This window comes from Vicugna pacos, chromosome 30, assembly GCF_048564905.1.
Source record: "Vicugna pacos chromosome 30, VicPac4, whole genome shotgun sequence".
Taxonomy (NCBI): Eukaryota; Metazoa; Chordata; class Mammalia; order Artiodactyla; family Camelidae; genus Vicugna; species Vicugna pacos.
The window spans coordinates 21,756,892-21,780,564 of NC_133016.1; the positions used below are offsets into that span (position 1 = coordinate 21,756,892).

At 50.1% G+C, this 23,673-nt stretch overlaps 1 protein-coding gene across 1 annotated transcript in view; it reads left to right on the forward strand.

Annotated features, from left to right (window-relative positions):
• Nucleotides 1-22,423, forward strand: part of ARK2C (arkadia (RNF111) C-terminal like ring finger ubiquitin ligase 2C) — a 97,925-nt gene extending 75,502 nt beyond the window's left edge. The window contains exons 2-8 of the mRNA XM_072952341.1: nt 7,134-7,449; nt 9,120-9,230; nt 13,496-13,625; nt 15,290-15,394; nt 15,689-15,784; nt 21,072-21,178; nt 21,677-22,423. Coding sequence (XP_072808442.1) covers nt 7,134-7,449; nt 9,120-9,230; nt 13,496-13,625; nt 15,290-15,394; nt 15,689-15,784; nt 21,072-21,178; nt 21,677-21,794 — 983 coding nt within the window. The 3' untranslated portion in view covers nt 21,795-22,423. The remainder of the gene's footprint in view (nt 1-7,133; nt 7,450-9,119; nt 9,231-13,495; nt 13,626-15,289; nt 15,395-15,688; nt 15,785-21,071; nt 21,179-21,676) is intronic.
• The last annotated feature ends 1,250 nt before the right edge of the window (nt 22,424-23,673 follow it).

Below are 23,673 nucleotides of genomic sequence, written 5' to 3' on the forward strand. Positions count from 1 at the left end.
GTTAACACCTGCCCTGGGTGCTGGAGGTTGGACAGAACGCAGTAGCCCCGGGAAGTAGGGTATGGGGCCAGGGGGTAGCAAGGCCCCTCAGGGTCTGGGAGAGGGAGAGGGAACAATGAGAGAAAGAAAGACCAGAGGGGGCATTTGGGCAAGGGATGGAAAGCTCAGAACTGGATTTAGGATGATGTGGCGCCATTGGAGGACAGGCTTCAAAGGTCAGCTCTGGTCTGTCCTGCCTCCTGCTGCTTCACGCTCACTTCAGGTGCCGGGCGTCACACAGAACACACGCACTTATCTCGACAGGAGGTGAGGCTGGAGACCTGCGCCTGGGCTGCCCGCTGTGGGACCCTGGGGGCAGTCACAGAACTCAATCCACAACATCATCCCGTGCTTTCTACTCGGCTTCCCTGTGAGCGGGAGGTGAGGTCCGGCAGGAGATGTCTGTGGCCCCTGCAGCCGAGAGACACTAGCAGGCATGTAGAATCAGGTGTCACCATTGTGGGTCACAGTCTCGGACACAGGCCTGGGGAAGTCCAATGTCCCGCCAGGCCTGACTGCTGCGGGAGGCTCCCTGGCTTCCGAGATGAAGCCCTTACACCGGATGACTCTGCCTGGCTCTGAAAGCCTCTTCCGAAGCCCAGGCCTTCTTCACTGGCTCTTGTGGGCAGAAATCTCCTTTTCAAGACTGGTTTTCTTTGTGGCTTGAGAGCAGGCTTTTCAGAAAGGAGCAGACTGATTCCAGCCCCAGCTTCTTGGAGGCGCTCGGCAGAGACAAGTGTCAGCACCTCCCCGCCCACCCCCCACCTCTCGCCTGGCTGGCTGCCCTCCACCCTGGGGCTTCTGGGAGGGAGTCTCTTTGGCCCTGCCTTTCCTTCTGACTCTGCTGTGGGCCCTGCCCAGCATCCCTTCCCCTTCCTCCCTCCAGGTCTTCCCCCACCTCTGAGGGAGAGTGATGCGGGTCACCGAGCTGAGGAAGGTGGGAACCTGACACCTGAGAACTGGCCTCGGGAGGATGGGACCTGCTGGCTTCCCTGGGAACCTGGGAAGCTTTGGTTTCCATCCTGCCCTCCCAGGGTCCCTCAACCCTGCGAGGAGTAGGGGACATTTGGCCAGCTTGGCAGTGGGCTTGTATCCTTGTGCCTGAGGCTCCCACTGGCAGGAAGCGGTTATCCCTGGGGCGGGGGCGGGGAGGGTGAGTGGCAGGCCCACCCTGGTCCTTGCCCCCAGCACCACCCGACCTTCCCCTTTCCTCTTTGCCTGAGGGCTCGAAGGCAGTGCCTCTCAGCCCTGGAGTCTGGAGGATGGAAGCCACTTTACTCGGGGTGACCATTTTGGTGCAGATTAGAATTCAGCTAGAATGTTCCTCCAGCTCAGGATGCTGCCTGCTCTGGAGAAGCCCTTGTTAGGCTACAGGGCTCTGCCCTCTCCATCTCCGTCTCTGGCTTTCTGACTTCTTGTCCTGGCTTGTCTTGGCTCCTGCCCAGGCTCCTCCAGCACCCTTGACTCCAGCCCCATTGTCCCCAGGCCCGGACTGACCCAGCATGTCCTGTGGGTGACCAGGCCATTTCTGCCCTGCTCTTCTCCTCGAGAGGGCCACCCACGGCCCCGTCTGCTTTATCAAGCCTTCTAGTTCCCGGGCTCTGTCCCTCCCTCTTATTGACAGCTGGCTTTCAGGAAAGACCTCAGTTCAAATCTCCACTCTGCCATTTACCAGATGAGTGTCAATGAACCTTCCAGAGACTCGGGATCTCCCCACCCATTTTGCCTACAGCCCTCAGCCCCCGCAGCCTCTGTTTCTCTTTCACCTTTCCCTCCCCACAGGGCTGTGTGGTTTCTGCTGTCCTCTGATCCACCCACGCTCCAGCTGCCAGCCTCTTTGGCTTTCTGCCCATGCGGCACGAATCAGCCACCAGTCCCGGCTCTTGTAGAGCGCCTGTTATGTCCCACATGTGCCAGGTGGCCAGCAGGCGAGCCCCACGTGGTGGCCTCCCCCTGCCCCAGCTGTGCAGGGCTGGATGCGGGCCTCCTCCCCAGCCCTGCCCCTCCTCGCTCAGGCCCTAGCCCTTGCCTGGACACGCTGCCCCCGGCCAGTTCTCAGGAGGTACTAAAGCATCCATTTCCAGAATTCGAGGATGCATGTGCTTTCTTCACACTTCTCAAACTAATTTGTGTCTTACCCTTGCTGTGTTTCTTCAGTGTGATGCCTTTGTTGGTTTTTTTCTGAGAAACCCCTCTTTCTCCCCACTCCCTAAAAGTGTTATTTAGTTCATGATGAATCTTCCAACTGGTGGCATTTCAGCCAATAAGATAAATGGATAGTAGATTCAAGAACATCTGAAGATTATTTTTTTAACTCCAAAGAGTAACTCTAAAGGGAAGCCCTGTAGGTTGTCTATTGATGGGGGCGTTTGGGATTTAAGTGTTGTTCAGACATCATGGATCATTGGCTTGTCACGGGCCCAAACAGTCTACCCTAGGAACTTCACTCCTCTGGTCTTAGAGACCAAAAATGCAATAGCTGTTATCTGCTTTCACAGACCCCACAGGACACAGGGCTGGGGAGAGGCGGGGGCCCCAGAGCGGGTCTCCTGGCTTTAATTCCCTTCTGAACAGGGCTAATGAGACTCAGAACCCTCTGGGGATGGAGATGACAGGGGAGAGGGGCACAGAGTCCCAGAACAGAAGTCAAAAGACCTTTGTGGGTAAAAAATTGCTTGAAATACTATGACAGATACTTTTGCTCATTTTTCTCTTGCTGCTCATTCAGGAGAGAAGCAGCTGCTCTCAGCACATCAGCTGGAGGGTGCAGGTCGCAGGAGAGTGGAAGCTTCTCCAGGCTACCGTGGTGGTCAGTCCTCCCCCTGATGGGCCTCCATAGAAGCCGGAAGGTCCCCCCTCGCAGGGTGGGTGCCCTCATGGCAGGGGTGGCTTGTGGCAAGGAAGCAGGCACTGTTCTTGGCGATCAGCGCCAAGGGGGAAGACACTGGCCGGCTCTGCCCGCCCCGCCCCTGCCGCGCTGCAGCTTTAAAACCCAGAGCTCACCGGGCCCCACTCAGCACACTCTTAGGTTTCAACCAGTCTTGATTCATCCATCCCCCTGAGCCCCTGCATTTCCCTCAGTACCCCCAGCAGTCAGTCAACCAGGTATTTACTGAGTGCCACCTCCAGGGAGGCGCGTGGGGGATCCAGAAACAGCAAGACACCAAGCTCAGCCAGCTGGGGGTGGTGGGTGTGAAGAAACAGCTCAAGGTGGCTGCTGCCAGGTGCCAAATGAGTGGTAGCGACAGGGCGTTCCACAGGATTGTGGAGGTGGAAGGTGTCCCTGGGGGCTGGCGGGCAGGGGAGGCATTTTTTTCAGGAGCTGAGAGATGGCCTTTAAAGACGAGGAAGGCAGCCGTGAGTGTGAGCAATGCCCCTGGGTGGGAATGTGCCTGGAGTGTCTGGAGATGCGAGTGGACCAACGTGGATGGCGGGGGAGGGCTTGGTGGGGCGGTGGTGGGGGTGGTCAGCAGGATGGAGCTCTAGGACCAGACTAAGGGGTGTGCATCTCACCACTAAGCAACGGGGGCTTCCCATCTGAAGAAAGACCCATCAGCAAACTTGGCTAAAATGCTTTGCTCTAGGTATGAGGTTGCCCTGTGTCCTTCAGCGCTGCACTGTCCAACATGGAAGCCACTGACCAGGTGGCTGTCCCAATTATGATGTGTTGTAAGTGCCAGATATACACAGGACACCGAAGACTTCGTATGAAAAGAAAACCCATGTAAAATAGCTCAATAACTTTTTATTTTGAGTCCATGTTGAAATGATAACATTTTGGATACACTCAGTTATATAACATAGACAATTAAAGTGAAATTCACCTGTCTCTTTTTACGTCCATAAAGGTGGCCGCTGGAAAATTTACAATGACATGTGTGGGTCATGCTGTAATTTAATAGACAGTGCTGGATTGGAGTCTTTACAATATCCTTTTTTTTTCCCCATTCCCCTCCTCTGCAGCCATGCCTGATTTTCACTTCTTTTCATTAACTTTCGAAATGAAATCTCTCCTTTCCCTTCCTGCCTGCTTTCCTTTGGTCACGTGGGCCCTCTTTTTTTTTTATGGTCACATGTGATGATAGATGATGGTGAACGAGAATAGGGAATCCAGAGTCTGCTTGGCCAGGCCACGGCCCCTGGACTCACCGAAGCCAGAATTCATTAGGCAGAGAGGCCTGACTGATCTGGACCGCTCATGGGAATTAAGGTTCTAGATCATTCTTTTCTGGCTCAGTGAATCAGAAATACTTTTCATTTCCATTTTGTTTTGCAAATATTTATTTTTAAAGGATTTAAAAAAAATCTATCAATGACATGCAGGTCATTTACAAAGACAAATGGCATCAATATAAGACACATTTAGGAAAACAGCGACCGTCGGTCCCTTGCCCTCCCCACCCGGGTCCCACTCCTTGAAGCTCAACACTTCCAACTCCTCTTCCAGTATTTTCTTCCTGAAACACACGACCTACTAAGTAAATTTCTAAGTGAATTCTTATACTGCTGTTTGTTGGTTTTTCAATTTTGACATTGTCTATTTTTGTATTATTATGAAAGAAATGTCCATTTCTATTCTAAAATAGTTTATTAATGCTTGTTGTATTATTAATATACAAATATTGCTCACAGCTGAGCCAAGTAGTGCATAATAATTACACTTTCTTGCACAGCTTTTTCTCTTCCTGGAGGTAATAACTGCCTGCTTTCTGTGACAGTTTTACAAATTCTTACCAAATTCTCCATAAAATTGTAAAATTCTTTCAAATACTATTTTCATGTGGCCAAACCTGCTGGTAATTCTGCATTTTTTTATCGCCACCCCCTAGACACCCCTTCGGAGCGCCCTCCCTCCTGCCCGCCTTGAAATGGTTGCTGGAGGCCCTACACAGCTGTGCGCATGGGCAACCCCCTTTTTCAGATGTCACCTCTATTTCTTTTCTCATTTCTCTTGGTTTGTAATCAGTACTGCTTTGAGAAAGGGTGGGGAGAAGGTTAATTTTTTTGAGTCCCTGCATGTTTGAAAATGGCTTTATTCTATTCTCACACCTGATTAATAGTGTGACTGGGCACAGAATTCTAGGTTGAAAATCTCTCTGTCCCCACTGCTTGGACACTACTCCCCAGTGAGATGCCTTGGTGTGTGGTTCTCCCCCACCCCTGCACCCCATTTTGCTGGGCACTCAGAGGGCCTTTTCTATCTAGAAACTGACCTTCAGTTCTCAGAAATAGTTTTCATAATCCTTTTTCATAACTTTCTCCATTCTTTCTCTCTTATTAGTCAAATGTGGACTCTCCTGCCTGAGCCCTTCAATGTTGGCATCGTTTTCCTCATCTCCTTGTTTTGTGTTCTGTTTCCTGGGAAATTTCCCCAGCGTTATCTTCTAACCCTTCTGCTGAATTCCAGGCTTCACCTCATGTATTTTTTACTTCCAAGAGCTTTCCTGTTTTCCCTTTGCTCCTTTTAAAGGAGCTTGTGTTTGTTTCGTGGATCCAACATCTTATTTTTTCCAAGGATATTAATTATAGTGTTTTAAACTTTATTTATTTTTTTGATCCTTGCCTTACTTCTGTTACTCTGAGTTTATTTGATTTTTCTTTTTGAAAATTTAGAATATTCTCTCTCTCTTCACTTCGTAATCTTCCTCAAGAAATTGATTGTTCTTGGCTGTCTGTTCACATTGAATAGTGGGTCACTAAAAGCTTCCAGAAGCTGTGTGTGTATATACACCGACTTTTCAACTTAGGGGCTTTATCAGGGTGTGGCCAGTTGGAAATTCAAGTGTTTTCCCAGGGTACTTCCAACACAAACGTAGAGTTCTTGCTGGGACCAGTTTCCAGCCTGGGGCTGGGGTGTGTGCAGGAGAAGGGCACCTGTGTGGCAGGACTTTGGGAACCAAGTGGCAGAAGGGAGCAGGTGTTTCCAAAGTTCCATGTATAGACTCTCACTTAACCCCCTGTTTGAGCCTGGCTCTGCACCCTGCCCTCCTCCTTCGGAGACTTGTGGACTCAGTTTCGCTGCAAAATGCCAGGGCAAGTGAAGGGCAGTCACAGCCCTGCATGGGAAAGGGGAGATACCCCGAGCAGAACTGCTCCCATTTCCCAGTTCTCAGCACCACCATCCCTCCTGCCTCCCAACTCCAGATCCTTCCAGCACGTGTGGCAAGATCTGTCCACTTCTTGCTGACTGCCCCTTCTCAGCTTTGCTAATTCCTCCATCTGCTTTCCATCTTCCAAAAATCTGTTGACATTTGTTGCCTGCTGATGTCACCTCTCCTGTACTCTCTGTCCTTGTCTGTTTATTTTCTCTTTATTCCTTTGCTCCCATTTCAGTGGGGTTTGGAAAGGAGCAGGGAGATGTGTTGAATCTGCCACGTTTAGCAGGAAGCCTCTGTAAATCTTTGTGAGGTGCCAAGTCCACTTCCCTGCCTTGTTACAGGACCCCAGTGCCGAGAGCTGGATCTCTGCTTATGAAGAATTTGTAAGGTTTTCTTGTCATCAAGGTCGATTTTATTTAGAAAATAGTGAAGACTAAGTTAAATGCAGCCTGAGTCTGGCTTTTTCCTGGAAATGTTTGCTTTTAAATAAATTACAATAGTATAACACATTATTTAATTATGACTTTAAAATTTTTGTGTGATTTTTTTTTTCTTAAAATTGCATGGAAAACAACTTCTGGCTGTTTTCTCGCTGGAAATTTAGGCTCCCAGTGAAGTTTAGAGCTTGCCCTAGGCTGGACTAACTTTTCTCCAGGAATCTGTTTTAAAAGGTAATAGTGTCAACAGGGTTGCATGGGAGAAATTCAAGAAAGCCAGACTGCTCCAGGTACCTTAAAATTCCTTTAACAAGTGTGTTAATTTTAAAAAGGATGCTTATCTGTTTATTAAAGAAAACGCTCCTCCAACACATACTGCACAGAGCATTTACTGGGCAGCACTGACCATGAGCATACGTGTACAGAAGCGATGACATTGCTGTATTCTGATGAAGGTCTCGAGTTTCACCGGGTGTTGGGGGTAGGGATGGGTAAGACGGGGTCTGTGGGGGAGGGGAGAGTGCTGGTCCTCATGGAGTCTCTGTCCTTGCCCCTCCAGGTGCCCCCTTTCAAAGGTCTCAGCATCCTCACGCTACCTCCTGTCGCCACTTCCACCTGGGCCCCCCGCAGCCTCAGCAGCTCGCTCCCGACTTCCCCCTGGCCCACCCCGTGCAGTCGCAGCCGGGCCTCAGCGCCCACATGGCCCCGGCCCACCAGCACAGCGGCGCCCTGCACCAGTCGCTGACCCCGCTGCCCACCCTGCAGTTCCAGGACGTCACAGGTCCCTCCTTCCTACCTCAGGCCCTGCACCAGCAATACCTCCTGCAGCAGCAGCTCCTGGAAGCCCAGCACCGCAGGCTCGTCTCGCACCCCAGGTGGGTGATGCCAGGGCGGGGGCGGGGGCGGGGCTCCGGGGCGGGGCGGGGGCGGGGCGGGGCGGGGGCGGGGCTCCGGGGCGGGGGCGGGGTCGAGGGCTGGACCCCGGCTTCCACCCCTCCAGGCTTGGCCAGCAGTCAGTCAGCAAGTGGGTCGCGGCGCCGGAGGCAGCTTTTGCTCCAGTCAGTCATTCGTTTCAGGCAATGAGTGCTGCCTTAACCTGATATGGGTTCCCCCCGTTACTAGTGTGTATCCCTGTCACATCGCCCAGGTGCAGGGATGGGAGCTGGGTTACTGTGGGCTAGGATGCTGAGTGAACTTTTGTGCGCTGTGGGAGGCTTGACTAGGGGGGCCCTCATGTCCCCCCTTGCTTCATGATCACCTGATCCTAACACCTGAGATCCCTAAGAGATATCACAGGACAGGGCTGGATCAGGACTGCCCTCAAAGAGCCCACAGTCTGATTGGAGAGACCAGCGATGAAACAAATGCAGAATAAAATTAGCCAATACTTATCAAATGTGTCCAAAGTAGCTGTGGGACCGTGGGCAAGTCACTTCGCCTCTCTGAGCCTCAACCGTCAAGAGAAGGAGGTGGACGAGATGCGTGATCCTCAAACATTTTTATCTCAGGACACTTTCTACACTCTTAAAAACTATCGAGGACTCCAACAAGCTTCTGTTTATGTGGGTTATGACTATTGATACTTATGCTATTAGAAATTAAAGTGGAGAAATTTTAAAATACTTATTAATTCATTTTAAAATAACAACAAAGTTATATGTTAACACCAATAATGTGTTTTTTGAAAAATAGCTCTAATAAATGTAGTGAGAAGAGTGACCTTTTGAAATCACATATTTATAAATCTCTTTAATGCCTGGCCTAATAGAAGATAGCTGTGCTTTCAAGTCTGCTTCCGCACTCAAGCTGTGGCAGAATCACATGTTATATAGTTCCTGGAAAATTCCATGGTTCACCTGTGAGAGAATGAGAGTGAAAAAGCAAATAGCAGTACATTATTATTATGAAAATCATTTTGACCTCACAGACCCCATGAAGGAGTCTCAGGGCCTGCCAGGGCTGCTTGGAGCACACTTTGAGAACCTCTACCTTGATAATCTCTAAGGCCCTAAGCATCCATGTCTGTAGGGGTTGGGGTGCCTGGGGCAGAAGGTAAGTGTTGTAGGAGGTCAGAGGGAAGAGAGGTCACCATGATCTGAAGTGTTCTGGGAAGCCTTCCTGGAGGAGGTGGCTTTACCTTGGGCCATGAAAGCTGGGAAGTGTGTGCAGAAGGGAGGAGAAGACGAGAAGAGCATGAAGGGAGCAGAGGGGGTACACAGAGGTGGGAGAGCCTGTAGGTGGCAGATCTGTGTCTTGAAGACAGCCCACCAAGAACAGAGGGGAGTAGTAGGGAAAGGAGCAGAGGAGACAGAGAGCCTGGTGGGGCAGGTGACCTGCAGTGAGAGGCCTCCGTATAGTCAGCAGCCCAGAGACCATGGGAATGTCAGAGTTACCGGCTGCTGCCCAGGAGGTTTCCCTGGAAATTGGGAAGAAGGCCGACTGCCGCATACACAGGCTGTAGGCTTGGGCTGCTGAGGCTGCTCAGCACTCCCGGCTGGCCCTGAGCATCCCTGACGCTGCGGGTCCTCCTTCTCTTCCCGCACAGGCGGAGTCAGGAGCGTGTGTCTGTCCACCCCCACCGCCTCCACCCCAGCTTCGACTTCGGCCACCAACTCCAGACACCTCAGCCCAGGTATTTGGCTGAGGGCACTGACTGGTGAGTCTTTGGGGTCCCTGGGGGAGGGAGGGAGGAGGGTCTTGCCTAGTCCATGGAGCTCCTGTTTCCTTCACTTCAATGGTGCAGGAGGCTTGGTACCCAAGCCCCAGCTTTAGCCCTGTCCCCAGCCACCCTCAGGTCCAGATGTCCCCCCAAGGGCCTAGGGCCTGGTTCCAGCAATGAGCTCAGTTGTGGCTGGGTGCCATTGTGAGCCCAGCCTAGGGCTCAGTGCTCATGGTCCTGCAAGGAAGGAGGGGACTGGATGCAAAACATTAACCAAGCTCAGTGAGTGCTGTGAACAATGGCCCCTGGGAGGAGGGTGGAAGGGAGAGTCTCAGGAGTGAAGGTGATCAGGGAAGGCTTCCTGGAGGGGGTGGCCCTTGAGTCCAGAAAGAAGTGCCAGAGCATGCCAGCAAGTCAAAGCCAGCTCATGGAGACCGATACTCATGGAGAGAGGTTGAGGGCTTTGTCGTGGTGTCTTTAAAGGCAGTGGGCCCTGTGAAGTCTCCCCTCAACCTCCTGAGCTCAGGACAGAGTTCTTTGTTGCCCTGGGAGGCAGAATTGCTTTGTTCTGGATCCGGGGTCCCACCCAACTCACTGGTTCTAGGGGACGGCTGACTTAGGGTCACATCCAAACACCCAAACACTTGAAAAAGATGTGTAGTCCACTGAAGTATTTAGAGGTAAAGGGCATCATGCCTGAACTTAATTTTAGAAATTTTAGAAAAAAAATTCATGGAGAACTGTGTGTGTGGATGGATGGATGGGTGGATGGATGGATGGATGGATGGATGGAGAGAGGAGGAAATAGAAATGCAGGAAAGCAGTAAAAATTGAACACTTGGGGAATCCGAGTGAAGGGTGTTCAGGAATTCTTCGTGCTATTCTTGCAACTTTGAGATAAAAAATGTTGTTTGTTTGTTTTTTAAGAATGTAAAAACAAACAAAAAACCTCAATGGAAAGGGATGGACTATTTAAAAAACAGACCAACAGACCGTAGTAGTGTCATTGCTCAGCCACTTAGTCAGGCAAACTGACGTGGGCAAGGGTTGCTTTAGAAGCAGCCTGGGGCTGGGCACCCAGGAACAGCTCAGAAGGGAAGGTCTGGATGAGTGGGTGCCAAAGGTGCTCGACGTGCAGGAAATGGTTGTTTTAATGGGGTCTGTCATCTCCAGCCTTCTCCCATGCTTGGGTTTTCTCTGTTGCAGTCAACGCTCCCTGAAAAGATGGATTGCACCTCGGCTAGCTTCAGCCCAGCCTTTTTCTAATTAGCAGATTCAAATTAGGAAGATTTAATTGTAGTTTGGATGAAATTCTGTCCCTTAGCAAGTCAATCCAATTTGGGCAAGTCAATCCAATTTAATTCACTTCAGTGCACAGAGCACCCAGGGTCCTTCCGTGTGGCTGGGTGATCGAAACAAACACATGGGGTCCAACATGGCACGTGGGATAGGGCAGGTGACATGGGTGAGGGTGGCCCTGCAGAGACATCAGGAGCAGCGGTGCAGGTTAGCCCCGCCAGCTTGCTGTCTTTGGCCAAATCTCCTGTCCTTCTCACTCATCTCAGTCGCTCTGCATTCCTGACCTCTGCTTGCCCCGAGAAACATGAGACTGGGACCCTGAGAGGCTGGCCTGTGCCCCAGCAGGGGATGCTGGAAGACCCCTGTGCAGAATCCTCCATGCCCGGGTCCATCTGGGCCCATTCTGCCTGTCTTGTCCCCACTTCCCAAGTAGGAAGCCCTTTTCAGAGGAGGAGCCAACAATTTCTGCTCCTGTGTAACTAGGTCTTCTCCAGCAAGGGCCAGCCTGCGGGTGACGAGGGGCTCTTTGTAACTGTGCTCGTGCTAACTGCATCCCACCCCTCTTTTCCAGGAGAGCAGCTTCTGCCAGGAGCTGTGCTGCCTGGAAATTAGATGACAGGACATGAGTTATGGGGAGACCACTCTCACCCTCTGCAAGGAGCCCTGGAGAGAGGAGGAGATCATGTCTACACACCTCCCCTCCCCGCTTTCATCAGAAACCACTGAATTCTGCCCTAGTTGGTCCAGGAATTGGCACACCCCAGTTGCCCTTGTCCAGCCCCAGGCCTGAGGCTGCCTGGCCTCTCCCCTCTACTTTAGGAGATTTTGGTCCTCCCCAACAGCTGCTCTCAGCTGAGCATCTGGCCCAGGAGTGCGTGGGAGCAGCAGGCCTTAGGGGACAAGCCTCCCCCAAATCCTATCTGGCCCAGGCCTGACGACTTGACCCTGACCTTGGACCACTGCTCCAATGCCTCCGCCTTTATCCTGCTCCTCTGATTCGGTCCTGGGTTCAACTCTGCCCTCCGTGCAGACAGCACCCCACTCCACCACCTGCCCTGTCTGGACCCCAGGACCCATGGGAAAGGGGAGGTGGAGGTGACAGCCTTTTACTGTCCTTTCCCTGCAGGAAGCTCGGCCTCAGCAAAGCTCCCCGATCAGGAATCCTGGGTTTGGGAAGGAATTTTTGATGATATGATGAAAGGGGATCCCAGACCCTCCCCAGACTCAACCCAGGCAGATCACCCCTCTCCTCCTCTCTTCATCAGTCAGCATCCTTGGAACAGGAGCAACTCCGTTCCCAGCTTCTTGGGACTTTGCTTTTGGTAGAATCCCCTGAACATCTCTTTTCGGCTTTGAATCTGCTGGATTCCCTGGGACTGCTGGGCAGGTGCTAAGAGTCAGGGCTGAGCCCAGGCAAGGGTCAGAAACCCTCGGGGCCCTAGATGGCTCGCGTAGGGCCGTGGATAAGACATCACTTTTCTTCAGGCCCCCCATGGGCCTGCGAAAATGAGGGGCTAGACTTAGAAACGAGGCTTTCTACGTTTGCTTCCAACTGGCTGCAAGAGTTACATCACTTCCCAAGTGACAGACTCATCAGGAGGTGCTCCAGGGATCTGGGCAAATGCATAGAGGAAATATAGGAATATATATGTATGTCATAATACAGACGTCACAGCTGGAAGCAGAAATTCGTTTAATGCCCCTCATATACATATATATTTCTAAATGTATTTGATGAAAAAATCAGCCTTTTCCCCCTGTAGTTTCCCCTCATCTGAATTCTACTGGTTATGCCCTGGAGGGGTCACGTCAGATGCCCCTCAGTTTGCTCCGCCCCCTGTACACTGGCACCGAGACCGAGGCTTGAGCAGAGTCAACTTTCACTTTTTGCTGAAAAAACATCATAAGTGGTGGTGTGTTCTTCCAGCAGGAAGCTGGTTGTCTGTTCTGTGTAATGTTAGTAGCGATCAGTGATCTTCGCCCAGATCATTTATTTCAGGGGATGCAAAAAGGTGACAAATAATTCAATCACTCCTTCATCTATTAGCTCGAAAATTTTCATGAAAAGCAATTTCCCTTCATCCACGATTTAGTTACCCTGAATTTCAGTTAACAGAGGAAAGGCAGGATAAATGTTTGGTTCTTCCGCTTTGTTAGTTGAAAATGAAGCACTGGTTCCCTAGCATCCTTCCAAGGGAACCAGTTTTCTTTAGCATCATTTTGCTCTGATGGATCTGAACCTGCCTGATGTGTTTCAGCCTATTGCAGTTACGTTCATTGATGCAAAATGTCCAAACTCCACAGCTGGGAGCCTCTTCAGGGTGGTTCCCGAATACTTTGATCTGACCTTGAAAACTTCCTTACTTTGAATTATGACAAGATGTTTAAATCTCATTTTGCACATTTTTGGGGGGTCCTGAATTTAGCCGTTTTCCAAGGAGCCCTGGTTCCTCTTCAGTTGCATGAATTAATTTTTAAGTGAAGTGAGTTTCCTGTACGTTCAGGATGGGGGTGGTGGTTCCAGAGAGTTTCCTGTCTCACGACTACAGGCACATCTCCTGCTGTTTTCTCAAAGTGGTAAAAATATGGCCTCTGCCCCCTTCCATGTTCCCTGGACCCTGTCTTTCCTTTGCTCTGCATCCCGGACAGCCTATGGGATTCTTCTTTCAGCGTTTCTCTCAAGGATGCGCTTGGTCCCCAGAGGGAGCTTTTGTGCATGGATCTTAGGTCGTACGAGGCTCAGACCGGTCTGGTTCCTTCAGCTCTCACGGAGCCATTCTCTCTCAGAGTCTCGGCTTCCTTCACCGTAAGGAGAGGGGAAGGGCGAGGTGAGGCTGAGTCCCTTGCAGCTCCAGCAGGTGGTGACTCTGATTCTACTTGATGGGCTTGATGTCTGAGGTTCCTCCTGTGACCTGACGGCTGAATCACACCCCCTGTGCTTCACTGTGGCCGTGTCCCTGCAGGGATCTCAGTGTGGACGCTGGCCTGAGTCCTGCTCAGTTCCAGGTGCGGCCCATCCCTCAACACTATCAGCATTACCTAGCGACTCCTCGGATGCACCACTTCCCCCGGAACTCCTCCTCCACGCAGATGGTGAGTGAGAGGCTCTGCCGGGAAAGACTCCCCCGCTGCCTGTTGGTGCCAGTGGAGGGCTAAAGCCTGTGCCCTGTCCCCTGTGTCTTGCCCTCTGTGTCCTGCCCCCACTGTGTCATGGCCCCTGTGTCCTGCCCCCCTGTGCCCAGGCTAGCCAACTGCTCCCCTCCTCTCTCAGCTCCTATTCCCAATCTGGCTTGAAGGAGAAAGAAAGGAAGGCTTCGGGGTGGGCGAAGTAGGGGGGACCAGAAGAGGAAAAGGGGCCACGTGGCCGGCTGTGATCTGGAGGGAAAAGGCTCAGGGCAGAGAGCAAGCAGGGTAGTCCCTGGACCCCATATGACCTCATTTAGTCAATGTCTTGGGTCAGCTTTTCCCTGGGCTTTGATTTGCCTTATCTGTGAAACGGGATGGAGATGCCCAGTGTGGGGAACACAGAGACCCCTCAGGCCGGCCTGCTGACCCAGTGCTGCGACGTGCAGAGGGCGGGCCTTCAGCGCTGCAGGGTGAGGAGCCTGACAATGGATCAGGCTGGGCTTGGGGTCCTTCGCCTTCCTGGCATCTTGAGCTCAGGAATGCAGATGAAGATACTCCATGAAAGCAGCAGGAGACTGATTGAAAATCTTATTTCCGGGCAGCTTCTTCACGCTGCTGCCCTAGAGCAAAATTCCGCCCTTCCAGCCCCCGGCTCTGGTTTAACCCCTCAGCACCTCAGTCTCCTCATTTGTAAAGTGAGAGGCTTGGGTGAGAAATCTTGAAAGCCTTGTCAGCTCTGAAGTTCTAAGGTTTCCCTTATAAAGCACCATCTCCTAGGAATCAAAGCTAACAGTTATTGAGCACTTACTGAATACCAGGCACTGTTCTAAGCACTTTATGTGAATTCTCTCATTTAAGCTTTGAAGAAGCCCCACATGAAAGGTCTTATCCCTATTTTGCAGATTGGCAAGTGGAGGCACAGAGAGGTTAAGCCCCTGGCCCAGGATCATGCAGGAGTAAGTGAGGTGCTCTGACTCCCAGCAGGAGTCAGGGTGAGGGGAGTGAGGCAGGGCCGGGCGAGGATAGAGTCAGGTCCTGTTTTTGGTTAAAACTTTGATATTTGATTCATTATGGATTTTTGGCATTAATTTGGATTTTTTTAAAAAAAATCACATTAAAATGCTACTTATCTTGGTTACTGAGTCATTTGGTGCCTCCATACATTTTGTGCCCCTCCCTTGCTCCCCAGCCTGGCCAGGCAGCGCAGAGCAGAGGGGAAGGGAGGGGACTTTGCCATCCAGCTGCCTGGGTTTGAAACCATGGTTTGGCCACTTACTTCATCTGTTCGTGTCTCACTTACCCCATCAGTAAAATGGGGATAGTAGTTGTACCCTCACTACAGATCACGTGAGATAACTGAATTAGTCACGTGAAAGGCTCAGAACAGTGCCTGCCATGAAATTAACGCCCAGCCAGGTTAGTGGTTACTTTACTGACTGGGTTATTCTTTTTGGAGCTGGTTCGGCACAGCTTGGTTCCTGATGGAAGGGAGGGGGACACAGGAGGACACACAGCGCTTCCGTCCACCGGCAGCATCTCAGGGATGTGCTGGTTTTGCCGATTGGCTGTTGAGGGAGGAGGAGTCAGAAGCTGGGCTCCTGGAGCCTTGAACTCTGTTCTCTTCCCAACAGGTCGTCCATGAAATCCGAAACTACCCTTACCCTCAGCTTCACTTCCTTGCTCTCCAGGGACTGAACCCCAGCAGGCACACCTCTGCTGTGCGAGAGAGCTACGAGGTACACCCCTCTGCCTGGGGATCCTCCTGCCAGCCTGGCTCCCGCTGGGTTGGTGGCATTACCATCGGCCCCTCTCTCTCCCCCACAGGTGGGCAGGGCATGGGTGGTGGTGGGGGGAGCCTCAGGGTTGAGACTGAGAGAGAGAAAGAGAGAGTAGAGATATGGGGGCTTTCGGCCTCAGACGGCTCTGTGAATGCTTCCTGCATCTCTCTGGGCCCCTCCTCCTTATCATGTGTGTGTGTGTCTGTGTCTGCACGTGCTGAGGGCACCCATCCACATGTTTTCTCTCTCTAGGAGCTGCTGCAGCTCGAGGACAGGTTGGGAAATGTGACCCGGGGAGCGGTGCAGAACACCATTGAGAGGTTCACCTTCCCCCACAAGTACAAGAAGGTGAGGCCAGCAGGCCAGCCTGCCAAATTGGGGTTGGGGTGGGGGTGGCTGTGATCTAGTTGATCCTGGCCTGGTTCTCCACAGAGGAGCCCAGTCCAAAATCTAGAAGCTTTTGCTCTGGTTAGATGCTCTGAAGCTGGGCTGCCTCCCCAGGGTCTTCTCCACGCCTCTGCCAGGTGTGACCAGGAGAGATGGGTGGGGGTTGGGGGGGCTCTCATCAGTAATTGAGGGGAGCTGGATGTATGTGCGCAGGTGGACTCGTGAGGGGTCCTGGGTAGGCGTACAGGCATGTGAATGTTTGCATCTGAATGAGGAGGGCGAGGGGGGCCCTGCACTGAGGGCTAAGATCTGCCTTAGAAAAGGACTCCAAGCCCAGCCTCACACTGGACACGTGGACAATAAGGCTTCAGAGCGGAGGTTTCCAGTCCTCAGTGTCAGGCTCACGTGGGCTGCTTGTAAAGCCACAGACTCACAGGCTCTACCCTAAGCCTGTAGAGACAGACTCTCCAGGGTTACGGCTCAGGAATCTGGAGTAGGGTTATAGCCCAGGAATTGGAGTTAATTTTTTTTAATTCAAATAAATAAAAAATTTGGAAGCAACCAAGATGTCTCTTAATAAGTAAATGGATAAATAGACTGTGGTACGTCTATATAATGGAATATTATTCTATGATTTTAAAAAAGGCTATTAAGCCATGAAAAGACATGATGCAGAAAATATGTATTAAGTGCATATTACTCAGTGAAAGAAGCTGGCTTGAAAAGGCTGCGTACTGTAGAATTCCAAATATACAGCATTCTGGAAAAAGTAAAACTAACAGTGGAAAGATTCATGGTTGCCAGGGGCTTTGGGGGAGGGATAGAAAATGAATAGGTGGATCATAGGGGATTTTTAGGACAGTGAAACAATTTTTTATGCTACTGTAGTGGTGGACATGGGACATTGTACATTTCTCAAAACCCTTAGATGTACATTTCTCAAAACCCTTAGAACTGCACAGCACAAAGGATGAACCCCAGTGTAAATTAACAGACTTTATTAATAATGACGTATCACTCTTGGTTCATCAGTCACTACATTTGTTAAAAATGTACCCACGCTAATGCAAGATGTTAATAATAGGGCAAAATGTGTGTGTTCTGGGAGGGGAAGGGAGGGAACACACTGTATTTTCTGCTCAATTTTCATATGAACCAAAACTGCGCTACAAAACAAAATCTGCTATGAAACCAACAAATACTTGCTAAATTTTAAGAATTAAATTCTTAACACAGAGAAACCTGGAGCAGGAACATGCCAGCACCCATCTTCACGCCCTCATGAGTTCCCTGTCCTGGAAAAGGGCAATAAACTCTTTTCCCTTCTTGAGCCAAAAAAAAAAAAAAAAAAAAGTGAGCACTAGGTGTTGGAATCGGACAGGGCCAGTTTTCAATTCCAATTTTACGGCTGTCTTTGGGCTGCTATAATCAAATACCATCTACATGGTGGCTTGAACCATGGACATTTATTTCTGACAGTTTCAGAGGCTGGGAAGTCCCAGACTGAGGCACTGGCAGATGTGATGCTCGGTGAGGGCCCTCTTCCTGGCTGGCAGACAGCTGCCTTCTGGCTGTGTCCTCCTCACGTGGCACAGAGGAAACTCTGGAGTGGTTTTCTCTTCTTACAAGGGCACTAATCCCATCATGGGGGCCCTACCTTCATGACCCCACCTCAACCTAATTATCTCCCAAAGGCCCCATCTCCATCACCTTGGGGGTGGTGGTTAGGCTTCAACATATGAATTTGGGAGGTGGGGGACACAAACATCCAATCCCTAGCCACCACCTAAAGCTACATAACTTTGGACAACTTACTTGGCTTCTCTGGCTCCTCCTCTGCCCTTTTTAATGTAAAATGGGAAAAGCTATAATACTAACCGCCACAAGGGGCGCTCTGGGGGTCCAGAGGGACAGTGCGAATACACAGCTCAGCACAGTGCCTGGTACCTGGTAGTGCTGAGGCGTGGGAAAGTGCTGTCACCTTGACGGAAGGCTCATTATTGCTTGCCCGGGTACCCATGGCGTCAGTGTCAAAGACCTGGGTCTGTGCAGCATCTCATAGAGCCACTGGATTTATCCAGAAGTGACTCCAATCAACATTTATTGAGCATCTATTATGTATCAGTCATGAATAGTATGCTAATAGAGGAAACGACAATATTTCAGTAATAAAGGGTGTCATCTGCTCAGAGAAAATGATCGTTCTCTGGAGAAAGAGCTTTAAGCTGCTGGAGAAGAACATGGAAGGGAGTGAGGAGTGTTCAGGAGCTCAGGGAGCAACTTCTGCCTTCCTGACCAGGGTGTGCTCACTCCTGCCAGAACCACACACTTGACCTATCACCATCTCCACAGGCTGAGAGGAGATAAAGAAAAGAACAAACACAAAGAATGAACAGGGGAAACGGACTAAACCAATGAGATGAAGAGTTGATCTAAGATGAATGGATAAAGATGTAGTGTGTGTGTGTGTGTGTGTGTGTGTGTGTGTGTGTGTGTGTATAATGGAATACTACTCAGCCACGTACATCTATGCAATGGAATACTACACAGCCATGAAAAAGAATGAAAATTTGCCATTTGCAGCAACAGGGATGGACTTGGAGGGCGTTATGCTAAGTGAAATAAGTCAGAAAAAGACAAATACTGTATGATATCACTTATATGTGGAATCTAAAAAATACAACAAACTAGTGAATATAACAAAAAAGAAGTAGACTCACAGATATAGAGAACAAACTAGTGCTTACCGGTGGGGGGAGCGGAGGAGGAGGGACAATACAGGGGTAGGGGATTAAAAAGTATAAACTATTAGGTATAAAATAAGCTACAAGGATATATTATCATACAACACAGGAAAAATAGTCAATATTTTATAATAACTATAAATAAAGTATAACCTTTAAAAATTGTAGGGTTTTTTTTTGGGGGAAGGAGGTAATTAGGTTTATTTATGTGTTTAATTTTAGGGGAGGTACTGGGGATTGAACCCAGGACCTCGTGCATGCTAAGCACACACTCTACCACTGAGCTATACCCTCCTTCCAAAAATTGTGAATTGCTATATTGTACACCCGTAATTTATGTAATATTGTATAGCAACTATATTTCAATAAAAAATACAGTTGAGCTAAAAATATTATAAAAGTAAAAGGAGAATTAAGAGAATAAAATATTATTAAAAAAGGAATAAGAAGAATTAAAAATACAAAATGATAGCATTTAAGACCCAAATAAAATGTAAAAAAAAATTTAATATTTAAACTGAGAGTAAAATAATATAAAACAAACAGGATATCTTACAATAGTAATGACAGGATAAGAACAAATAAACATACAGTCAAATAGAAATATAAAAAGAACAAGAATTAGGATGTGAAAACAACATAGAAAATTAACATCACTAACATCAAAGTGAAAAAGGAATGTTAATGAAAAAGAGAAGGTAAGGGCAAAAGGGAGAAAATAAATATTAAATGTTCAAAATGCTGAAGAAAGTCATAGTTAAAGTAAAAATTACATAGACAATGATAAGAGAAGCCAATTCACCCAGAAGACCTAAAAGATTAAAAATACAAAAGAAGAAATAGGATAAAATTTGAAAAGAGATGATAGTTGAAAGAAATAGAGACAGAGTAAAACACAGTTAAGAATGTTAAGTTAAAATTATTAACCATCAAAGGGAAATCATGGATAATGAGGGGCGAGAGCAATAGAAAATAGTCTTACTGGTATTTTTTATGGAACTTCCTTTTCTAAGGGCCAGCTGAAAAGAGGCTACTCCTCCGGCAAATGCCGCTGGGGTCTCAGGCGGGTGGATCGTCATGGCCCCATTCATACTCCACACCCATGACAATTACATGGGACTCTGTGTGTGCTTCTGACTTTCTGGATTCTGGATGAGGGGAAACTTACTGCAGTGAGGTGTATAGGGCACAGCAGAAGGCACAGGTTTCCCTGTATGTTCTAATGAGCTTACAGAATTCCCCAGACTAACTCTGACTAAGAACCTCTGGGAACGAGGACCAGGGACCAGAATAGGGAGACCTGGCATTCAGACCTGGCCCCAAGGTCATAGTCATTCTCCAGGTTGTCTTCGTCTTGTGACTCTTCAGAGTTTTCTCTTGGCAAATGACCTTTCAATCTGCTTTATCCCTGGAAAGGAGACAGAGGGGCCAGTTTTCTTCTCATGAGTATCATCAGAATGTCTCAGTGCACAGCATGGAGTTGGGAACAAGAAAGATGGGCTGATTTAATTCGCTGATTAGAAATTCCTTTGTTCCTAGAATATATATATATATATTTAAGCTCCAGTGATATATCTTGTACTTGGCCAAGTGTGAGGCTGTACCTACAGAAGGGTGAGCCATGGTCCACGCCATCTAAGGGCTCGGAACTTTCTGCAGGGTAGTTAACCATTTTCAACCAATTAGCATAGAATTTAAAACAGGACAATTAAAGTTAGCAAGTGTGAGTGCCTGCGTGATGTCTAAGCGTGTTGGAACTAGTGCCTATCTTCAAGGAATTTTCTGAACCAGAAGAGAGATCCAACAATATAAAATAATGGCGTGGTACAAATTATGGGAGGTAATACCCAGTTGAGGAATTCTGCCTTCATCTAGTAATGAATGAATAAATGAATAGGTATTAGTTGAGTGGAAGAGAGAGAGGAAGGAAGGAAGGAAGGAAGGAAGGAAGGAAGGAAGGAAGGAAGGAAGGAAGGAAGGAAGGAAAGAAGGAAGGAAGGAAGAAAGAATAGATGGATGATGGATGGATGGATAAAGCATGCTGGACCAGGAAGTGGAGGGGGAAGTCTGGAGGCAGGGATCTAGGTTGGAAAGGATGGAAGGAGGGGTGGACAGCATGAAGAGACTAGAAACAGGGAAGCTGTTTACACACAAGCCATAGGTTTGCAAAGGACTGACTCGCTAGGTACCCAATTCCTTTCCAAACTCTATGCCCCTAGGAAAATACAAAGTCTATGCCTGGAATGCAAATTATCTGAAACAACAAAAATAAGGCCCCTACCTCACTTGGCTTTAACCCTCTGTACCTGCAGCAAGGAGTGGGGCGTGGGAGGAGGCAGGGAGGAGGGCCAGGGAAGAGCACGGAAGTCGGGGTGTTACTGAAGAACTTAAAAAGGGACTGGGGAAAGGAGGCTGAAAGGGAGGCAAGAGGCTGTGGAGGAAGGACCATGGCCACCAGGTGAGCGGGCTTCAGATAATGAGCGCTGCTCCTCTGCTTCCCCTAGCGAAGACCCCAGGACGGCAAGGGCAAGAAGGAAGAGGGGGAGGAGTCAGACACAGATGAGAAGTGCACAATCTGTCTGTCTCTGCTGGAAGATGGAGAGGACGTGAGGTAGGAGCCTTGCTCGTCCAGTCCCTGTCTGGTCCTCCGTGGGGCTGGTGATCAGGCCTATGCCGTGTGGCAGGGGCCGGGGGCCTTGCTTGTTTGCTCGTGTGTGGGTGTGCTAAGTGTGCACAGTGTGCTCTGTGGTTGTTCTAGGAAGGTGGAGTGTAGAACACTCTAGATGTGTGGTGCCCATGGTGTGGACTCCCCGACACACAGTGTAAGAGAACGGAGTGACCTTTGGCCGGGATGGATCGAAGACAAAGTCCTGGCTTTGTTCCAGGCTGGTCTAGAGCAACAGGAGAAGGAGGGCCTTGGGGGTCCTCCCACCCCAGCCACAGCCCCACTCCATGTCTGAGCCCCTAAGACCCTCTTGGGCCAGTCCCCCAGGTGTCCTGGCTGTGAGTCATCTGGTCCCCTGAGTGGCCAGTGTCCCTCTCAGCTCCTGGCACAGCCTGGGGCCCCTTCCCTTTGACCCTCCCTTCGACCCTCCCTCCTCTCTTCCAGGCGCCTACCCTGTATGCACCTCTTCCACCAACTGTGTGTGGATCAGTGGCTCGCCATGAGCAAGAAATGCCCCATCTGCCGAGTGGACATTGAGACACAACTGGGAGCCGACAGCTGAGGGAGGAATTAGCCAGTGGACACCCCGTTTTCCTTCACCAGGTCCCCCCACGGCCATAGCCCTTGCAGCCAAACTTTGCCTTCTGAGCCATTTGAATTAGAGGAAAAGCCTCGAAGCACATTGTGTGGAAAGAGGAGTCGGTGGTATCCCTGCCGGTGGAAAGGAGGGTGGGGGAGGGCTCAGCCATCCCGGTGGTGGCCGCCCCGGCGCCCAGTCCTCATCCACCTGCGGCGCGGGAGGGAGGGAGCTGGCGGTGCCCGGAGCGGGGTGGGGGGGGCCGCGCTGCTGAGAATCTAGCCGTGACCCTGAGGTCCCAGCTGACAGACCGGCCCCTCAGTCCTGTCCTTTGAAGGGTTGTACATATACCTCTCGACCACGTAGAAACCACGTAGGGGTCTCTAGCTATTCCTGTGGATGGCAGCCAGAGCATGTTAGCTTCAGAAAAATGTCGTGTGTGGTGCTCTCGTCATCTGTGGTGGACATGTCGCTGTTACCGAATCCGCACCAAATATTTCTCATTGAGTTTCTTGTTTTGGTGCCTGACTGAACCAACCAACGACAGCCCAAATCTTCCCGTCTTTATGAGAGAAGAGAAAAAAGGAATCAAAGGTGAAAAAAAAAAAAGCCAAATCCTGTTTACGGTGAAAAAGGATGATTTTTTTTTTCACCCAGGTTGGGAGGCGGGAGGGGGGTTCTTGTTTTGTTTTTGCTTTTTCTTAGCTTTTGTTTTTCTCATGTTTACAGTGCACGGAGCATGGAGGGGGGCGTCTGGGAAATGGGAGGACTGGAGTAGGAGCAGATGGGGGCTTTAGATGGACCTCGGAGGGGCTCAGCCGGCCTGGGAAGGCAGTGTTTGAGTAGGTGAGGGGAGAATTATCTCGAGGGAGGGCTCCCCAGTTCCAGAGACCGTCTACTGAGCTCCAGCCATCCCTCCCTCCCCTGGTTGCACACTGAACCAGGAGGGGTCAGCCTTCAGCTAGAGTTGCCCCCAGATTCCTCAGAGCCAAGATAACCCTGCTCGCTCCAGCTTTTTCCTTTCAGCTGTGCGCGTACCCTGTCACATAGAGGCAATTTGGCCACTGCCTCCCTAATGCAAAAACTTAACCAGATGCTAAAGATGAAGTTAGCATAAGTGATGGACACTAGGTCTTGGCCGAAGTGCTCTCAGCTAGCACATAGGGGCTGAGGTCAAACACGGTGGACCCGGAGAAGGAACTCGCGCCTCCTTTGGGATGTCTCAAATCCCGATGGAGTCCCTCAGAGATGGCCCCAGCACTGAGACCACCTCGTTTGGGTTTGGGAAGTCCTGTGTCCCTAGCCTCTGGCTCTTTCTCTGACTCTTTGACAACCTTGGGCAAGTCCCTTCCTTTCTGTGCCTCCGTTTCCTTCTCCTTACAGTGGGAAGAGACAGCAGTGCATCCCGTCCGCTTCCTCTACCTCACCCAGATGTTGTGAGGATTAATACTATCTGCCCAGTGCATTCTGTGCTCTCTCCTGGGAGCCTCCTTGGGGTTTAGGGATGGGGGTGGTGGGAGATGAGACCTGGAAGTTCCAAATGACACCAGACAGTGTGTCTTTCTGAACCGCCCCATGATTTTTCTGAACCTCAAATGAAGCAGAGAGATGGGAAGACAGAAGAAGGGAGATGGGAAAATCCACCAAATTCCATCCCCAACCCAACTTTCTTCATCCATATGAAGCAGTTCTGCTGGACTTCTGCTCTCTTCCTTTGCCCCTCTCGCTGCTGCCCTGAAAACCTCCCTCTCCCTCCCTCATTTGCACTGCCCTGAAAACCTCCCTCTCCCCTCTCTGCTTGCCCCGGTCTCGGTGCCCTTATATCAGTAAGAGAAGACTAAGGCAGACAGGCTACTTATCATAT